General features: G+C 44.2%; 1 protein-coding gene across 1 annotated transcript; it reads right to left on the bottom strand.

Annotated features, from left to right (window-relative positions):
• Nucleotides 1-8: 8 nt before the first annotated feature.
• Nucleotides 9-6,378, bottom strand: chgb (chromogranin B). The gene is made up of 8 exons (XM_055044692.1): nucleotides 6,329-6,378; nucleotides 4,723-4,940; nucleotides 4,493-4,536; nucleotides 4,318-4,408; nucleotides 1,905-3,342; nucleotides 1,656-1,755; nucleotides 1,381-1,491; nucleotides 9-383 (listed from the first exon to the last, which is right to left on the bottom strand). The coding sequence occupies exons 1-8, from the start codon at nucleotides 6,376-6,378 to the stop codon at nucleotides 303-305; spliced, it is 2,133 nt and encodes a 710-aa protein (XP_054900667.1). The 3' UTR covers nucleotides 9-302.
• Between the last annotated feature and the right edge of the window lie 1,151 nt (nucleotides 6,379-7,529).

A 7,529-nucleotide genomic window follows, 5' to 3' on the forward strand; every position in this document is an offset into this window, starting at 1 on the left:
TCCCAGGATAAATCATTTTGCTTTGTTTTATTGAATGCAAACAGAAGGAGAGCCGTCGAATACATTTAAATCATTTGTCTCTGTTGATATTTTCATATCATCACAAAGCGCATATAAACATCCAAGCCGTTCCCATGCTGTTTTAATTTCGACGTAACATCACAAATACATCAAATAAAGCACGTAGGATGTGAGCTTTGCAAATTTTTTTCTTTCTTTTTTTTTTTAACACAAAGCACATTAAATAGGTAGATGCACAGTAACTTGGCATGGATCACAGACGGTAGTTAAATGCTCTGGGATTATGCGGTCTTGTCATGCAACTTGGCTGCGATTTTCTGCAGCTCCATGTCCATCGCTGCCAGGTTTTCCAGCTGTTTCTCCTGTTGGGGAGCAGAGGGGGATAAATTATTTATTTTTAAGATCTGGAACCAACAAACATTACATAATTACTACTTTATGCCATTCAACATAAACAATGTTCAGTTTGACTTCACCAGCACTTCAATAAAAGTTCGGTTGAGTTGGGAAGAAGGGTCCCAGTTTAATTTGTTGGGCTGAAATGTGACGCGCGTCCACAGAAAACTGGCAATTATGAAGATATAATTGCCCACAACTATCAAAATAGCAATTTCCTTTGCATACTTACCAAATTTATTGTCATATTTTAAAGAAATCTAAGATTAAAATAAGAGTAATTTGGAAAATATTTTAAGTGAGCCATTCCAAAACTGTCAGAACTCATTTCTTACGTGTGTCCCAGTGTTTGGGACCCTGAGCCTTTGCCTGGTTTGCTACAGCATTTATGTAAGCCTGTCCCTGTGTGAGGAGCACCCCTGTAATAGGTTAATAGCTCGCTTGGGTTACATATTCCCTTCTTATCCTGCAAGATGCAGCGTCGTGGAACGAATGAATCACTTTGATGCTGTCTCTGTAATTTGTTTTTTCCCCGCTCTAATGTTTGAGATGAGATAAGCCTCTAGTCCTCCACACTTTTATGAGCATCTTTGGGCTGATTTCTCTCAGAGACTCCAATCATTCACTCCTTGGTATGATTACTGCAGCAGTCATAAAATACCGGCGCGGGGAAGTCAAACGGAATAAACAAGAAGACGCGCCGTAGTGAGACCGAGGCCGAGTCAACCAAGTACAATGTGTCATTTGCAGAGATGTTGTGTAAAATAAATGTGCTCTGCTCAAGCCTCGCAAATATGCATAAACCTGCTACGCTTTGGCTGCTCCCTGGTCTCAAATGACTTGCATGCAGTTGAAATGATGCACTTCCAACAAAATGAGTTCTGTTGTTGCCTCTGCAAAAATATTAAATCATGAAGAAAGCTGTACACTTGGACAATTAGTCAAAAAACAGCATGACCGAACCTCCGGTGGTGTAAGCTCTCTCTGCTGTGAACTCCTCTTGTCCTCCTCTTTAGCAGACTGGTTAGCCAGCTGGTTTAACTTATAACTAAGCAGCTTGGACAGTTCATCCATCTAAAACAATGAAATGGAACAATTAGACATCTTAGCAATGAGGTCTGGGATTGTAGAACTTCAGGGCATTTAAGGCATGTTCTAAAACTTCTGAAAGCTTCATTAAAGTCTTTATTAAAGTTTAATGCAAACAGGTTAAACTAAAATGATCATTGGAGGCTCACCTTAGCGGATGTTGCAGCATGTTCATCTGAGTCTCTCTTATACCAGGCCGGGTGGTAATAGCCTCTGTAAATCCAGGGATTGCGTTTCTCAGCTAGGTACCTAAAAATGATCAATTGAGATGCCACATATATTTTGTTAGTTCATTCCAACAGCTTCACGTTACTCCATTTATGTCTTGCAACAAAAATGACGAAATCCACAATCCCCTGCATATAAGGGTCAGCAGCAAAAGAGTAAAGTAAGAATACCTCAAGGCTTCGTCTCTGTTCTTTTCCTCGTCTGTGTTCTCTTCCGAGTCGCCCCTCGGCTCCATCTCTTCCTCTGACGATCCTCGTTTGTGAAGTCTCTTCTTGTGGTGGTACCTGTGTGTGGGCTTCCAGATCCGCTTTTCTATCTCTACATCTTCTTTGTCGTCTCTCTTGTCAAAATCCCAATATTCTTGACTGCGCTCTTCCTCTGGCTCTTCCCTGCCGTCCTCTCCGAGCTCTTCGGCACGCTTGTGTTTCCTCTGGTGGTGCCTGCCGGGCCTCCAGCTCCTCTTATCTCGTTCTGTGGCAAAGTCCCAGTATTCCTGGCTCCGTTCTTCGTCGGGCTCGTCTCTGGCTTCTTCCGAAATCTCCTCGTCGCGTTTGTGTCTCCTTTGGGAATGCCTGCCAGGTCTCCAGTCCCTCTTCTCTCTCCCAGTATCAAAATCCCAATATTCCTGGCTGCGGTCCTCGTCAGGTTCTTCCTTGGCGTCCTCTGAAAGCCTGTCTTCGCGTTTGTGTCTCCTTTGGGAATGCCTGCCAGGCCTCCAGTCCCTCTTATCTCTTCCGGTGTCAAAATCCCAATTCTCCTGGCTGCGGTTTTCATTAGGTTCTTCCTTTGGCTCCTCCGAAAGCTCCTCATCTCGCTTCTGTCTCCTTTGGTGATACCTTCCCGCCCTCCACTCCCTCTTTTCTCTCCCAGTGTCAATGTCCCAAAGTTCCTGGCTTCGGTCCTCCTCAGGCTCTTCCCTTGCTTCTTCCGATAGCTCCTCGTCGCGCTTGTTTCTCCTCTGGTGGAATCGGCCAGCCTTCCAGCTCCTCTTGTCAACGTCCCAGGATTCCTGGCTGCGGTCCTCGTATCCCTCACCCTCGGATGGTTCGTCGCTGCGCCTGTGGATCTTTATCTTGTGATGATAGCGATGTGTGGGTTTCCATATGCGCTTTTCTCTCGCCTCCTCCTCGTTCTCCAGCCTCTTGTCTGCATCCCAGTACTCTTGACTGCGTTCCTCCTCTGGCTCTCCCCCGTCCTCCTCGTCCCGTTTACTTTTCCTTTGGTAGTGCCTTCCGGGCCTCCAGCTCCTCTTGTCTCGTTCTTCACTTTCTCCGTCCTCTTCTTCGTCGTCTGACCTCCTTTCAGTGCCTCCCCAGCTCTCCTGACTGCGGTCGTAATCTTCCTCTCCTCGTTTGCTCTTCCTCTGGTGGAATCTTCCTGGCCTCCAGCTGCTCCGCTTCTCTCGTATTTCTTCCTCCTGATCCCCATCCCGCTTCTCGATCAGACTCCAGGATTCCTGGTTCCGCTCATCTTCAGGGGTTTCCCTCTTTTCCTCCACAGATTTCAGCAGTGCCTCAATGTCTTTGACGTCCGCCGTCTTTGCCGTAGGGGCTCCCGCACGAGAGATTTCCTCCGTAGTCTCTTTGTTCACTGGGGCATATTTGACACCTAAGGAAAAATAAAGGGGGAGGAGGGCAAAGAGCAAAATTGTTAACTTTGACTGGATTAGCTGATTTCAGCCTCTAGAGTCTGTCATAGGGTCTTGCAAACTTAATCTACGGCGTAACATTTGGGAATCGATCAATTTCTGGAGAGTGGAAAGAAAGTTGAGTTACTTCAATCTGAGCTTCATGAACAAGAAAGTCAAATGACGTCCCTTTTTCCAGTTTTGCACAAAGGGATCCAGTAAAGATGTTTACTTAAAAGCCAACAAGCTCAGTTGTTGGCTTTCAAGTAAAATGCTCAGTATGGAGGAGAACCGACACATCACTATGAACTCTCCACTATGAAACATGGTGGTGGCCGTATAATGGTGCGGAGATGCTTTGTAGTAGCAAGTAAGCTGATCATAGTTTTAAGGAAAAGCTCAATGTAGTTAAATGCAGGGACAATCTTTTATCAAACCTGCAAAGGACTGAGAAAAAGTAGAGATTTCAGCACAATTAACCACCTTAAACATGCGGCCGATTTAGGAATCTGTGGCAAGACTTGAAACATTTTTTTATGCTTTTCATTCAGTTCGACTATATGACTTATTTTTTAGAAAAATCTACAAAACAAAAAAATGTAGTCACTTGCAAAACTCCTACAGAAATACCTCCAAAAGATTTGCACATAAAATTTTGGCAAACAGTGGGGTTTTATTATTATTACAAAAAAATTATTAAAAAAACAAAGCACTCTTCTCCCCCCACCTCATAAAGAAGTCACTGTGACCTTAAATTAACAAATAAATTCCCCAAAATATCCAAATTTATAGTGCGTTTTAAACCCAAAACGCACTATTTGAATCTTCCTTATAGTTTCCAACTCCATTCATTCAACCCGACAGAGAGCAACAACAACAATACACACACAAAAAAATTGTATCGATTATACATATGTATGTATTATAAACGCCTAAGTTGTATTTTTCCAACAAACCTGCTTGGAGAACATCTACGCATTCCTGATCCAAATGAACATCCGGCTTGGACAGCGCTTTGGTCAAGACTTCGACCAGACATCGTGCAACCTGCGGGGGTCAAAGACAGCATCTTATTCTGTTCCAAGACAGTTGAGTTGAAACTAACAAAACCATTACTATATTTTTGCATACCACATCTTTTTGCTCCTCTTTGCCAACTGGGAGCGCGACGGTTTCTGTGCAGGAATGGAAGAAAAAAAAAAGTGGGATTTAGTCAAACGCGAAGCTGCGAGGCTGATCTCTGTCCTTGGTGCTGAACTCATTATCAACTATCTGTACGGACGCAAAAAAACAACACAAAACACAAAAGAATAGAAAAAGAATTGTGAATAAAAAACAACAACAAAACCATTCGCTCTTACCTGCAAGAAGAGCAAAAACCACGATAAGCGCAGGCTTCATTTTGCAGTAGTGAGGGGACCGCCGGAGAAAAAGTGGCCCCGCTGTAGCATCAGGCTCTCGTCTCTCGTCCCTCTGCAGCGCCGACTGGGGAGGTGGAGCGAGGAGCGCCTTCAAATAGAGGAGGGGAGTGGGCCGTGGGGCTGTTGGGCTGCGGGGAGCGTGGGAGGAAGACTCGGGGCTCGGATGATGTCACGACTCATTAGAGCCGCGAAGGAAAGTGACCTGAACGAAAGTCGATGCACAACGTGGTCGATATTTATTCGGGAGTGAGTGTCTTTAATCCGGTCGGTGTCGCGATGCATCCAGGTGATAATTTACAGGGTTTTGTTTTTTTTGTTTTGTTTTTTTAATTAGGGGGATGTTGCAGTTGGCAGGGTTTTTTTTTTCTGTCGTGCTCATCATGAGAAGCCTGGTGGGACAGGGGTTTGTTGAACAAAAAAAAAATACATCACGGAGGTTTATATAATTTGATGCCTAGTCCCTGAATAACCTGAATAGTTGAAGATTCATAAGCAGGGGGAACTACTGAAAATGAAAATCTGGCGAGGCGGATCATGACTTATGGTTGAAACAATAACTGGTAGAAATACAGTGACTCCTAATTTTAATTTATTATTGCCCCTGTCACTCAAATATACTTTCCCAGAACTTACACACACACACACACACACACACACACACACACACACACACACACACACACACACACACAACACACACACACACAAAGTTATTTCCGTGTGTTTGTACGACTTGGTTTATTTCAATAAAGCCTGCATGCGGGGCATCGATAACACTGCCACCCACTGTTCAATCTGTGTCATTGCACACGCCGTCCCGTTCGCCCTTCCTCTTTTGACTTCACTCCAAAAAGTACAATTGAAAAACGAGCAGGCATTGAAAGCTAAATTAACTTGGGAAAAGGATCATTCACTTCCTGCACTTTTTAAGTTATTCTGCAGCCTTAATATCAAAAATAAATCAGAACATAATGAGTCACTCAGTCGCCCCATGGATGGATGGATGGATTTCTGACTTTAACATAAAAATTAGATGCTGTGCTTCAACCCTCCATAATTGCTACTAAATAATACAGTTAGGGTTTGATTTGCCTGTGTGTAATTTCTATGCTTGTTCTGATGACGAGAAAGCATTGGAAATAATTTTTCTCTCATAAATATTGGAGATTTTTGTTGCTATGTCTTGATTTTGAAATCCATGTGAAGTTACGTGAAAACATATCAATGCTTACATCTGCAAGCATTGCTGTACGGAAAAAAATTATCATCATTGAACTGTCCACTGAGCTGAACAGCAAATCCTGAGCACCAATCATTGCAAGATAGAGAAAAAAAAAAGCACAACAAAGAGCCAGTTTCTTCTTGCACGAAACTGAGTGCCGTTTGAGGGCATATTTTCCAATCTGAAGGCAGAAGTTTTCTTCTTTTTTTTCCCCCAACTTTTTTTTTCTTCTTCACGTGAAACTATCATAAATTTGGATCGGGCTGGCGCAAACTGAAACGAGCGGCTCAAACGCGCGGAACCCAAACGAACATTTCATCTGACGCGACTTCGTGTCTGCTCCCTCCTGCAGCCAGCCGCCTGTTGCTCCGCATTGCGCGCGCCTTCATTCACGAAAGTTGAAATAATTCCGCCTCAAGTGTGGCGACGAGCGTGTGACGATGACATGTTTTGCACCGCGACCACTGTGCCAGAATGCGCACATGCAAATCCGATCATTGTCTCATAGGAACCTGGGGGCCCAGAAACCACAGTGGCTGCAGGCAAAAACGGGAGCGACGTGCTCCATAAATCTGCCCGGCTGTGCTTCTCATGCGTACGCGACGGGTTACAGATATTTGTGACTGCAGACGTGGTAAAATAATAAGTGGCCCGTGCATGGAACTGTGATGCTCGATGGCGTATTGCGCGTTCAAGCAATCCGTGCTCATCCGAAGCGTGTCCACAGTCTTGGTCTTTGCTGTAATTTATAGGGAGGGGGCCACTTCAGTTTTGCGTGCTGTGTTCAGTGAGCAGGAGCAGTGTAAAGTTCTGCTGCGGATAAAAATCTCTTGAAAAGGTCTTGTCACGGCTCACGATTCATCCAGTCGGTATTAAAAATCGCTGAACCACTTTTCACACACACAGCACTTTTCCTGCGTGGTTCTCTAAATGTGTGTGCATCTGGTCCTCTGTGGCTTTGTGCTCTTCTTCCAGCCCTGATGAATATTTTAGTGAGCCTCAAAGACATAAAGCAGTGTAAAGGTGGCGCAGGAGGGATTTGAGATGCACAGCCCAATGTGTTTTCATTGTCTTAACTTGCATTTGGAACAACGGCCGCTTTCATCGCGGCTCATTTTTCATCAATGCACAAAAGGCAAGCTGCTGACAATGAACACAACGCTATTGATGCATGAAAGCTTTGAGTGAGCTTTGATCTTTGGTCAAAGACGCGTGTTTCCAATTTATTCCAGGCCCTTTTTAACCACTTGAACATTTTGCTGAGACGTTTTTGTCTTCTCTGGGGGGAGAAAACAAAAAGATTGTAGGTTCAAATTCAGCTTCCTTCTTGCCCTAGGGTCACATTATCGTGACTCTAGGGCAAATCACCAAGTTGCCCACAGAGCTGCATATCAGTGTATAAATGCGTATGCGAATGGGTAGAGCGATTGGTTCAATGATTCTGTGTGGTGTCAGAAACTCCTTTAAACAGAGTTGCAGGTTGTTTCAGTTCAACTCTTCAACTCCTACTTTCATACCACGCTGA

This window comes from Poeciliopsis prolifica, unplaced genomic scaffold (genome assembly GCF_027474105.1).
Source record: "Poeciliopsis prolifica strain line A6 unplaced genomic scaffold, Auburn_PproV2 SCAFFOLD020, whole genome shotgun sequence".
Classification (NCBI taxonomy): domain Eukaryota; kingdom Metazoa; phylum Chordata; class Actinopteri; order Cyprinodontiformes; family Poeciliidae; genus Poeciliopsis; species Poeciliopsis prolifica.

Excerpts from the sequence above, each read along its gene's own strand:
- chgb (XM_055044692.1), bottom strand. The coding sequence starts at position 6,378 with ATGCGGAGCAACAGGCGGCTGGCTGCAGGAGGGAGCAGACACGAAGTC. Across the intron at positions 4,537-4,722 it reads GGTTTTTGCTCTTCTTGCAG|AAACCGTCGCGCTCCCAGTT; the intron begins GTAAGAGCGAAT and ends ATTCCTGCACAG. Across the intron at positions 3,343-4,317 it reads CGTAGATGTTCTCCAAGCAG|GTGTCAAATATGCCCCAGTG; the intron begins GTTTGTTGGAAA and ends ATTTTTCCTTAG.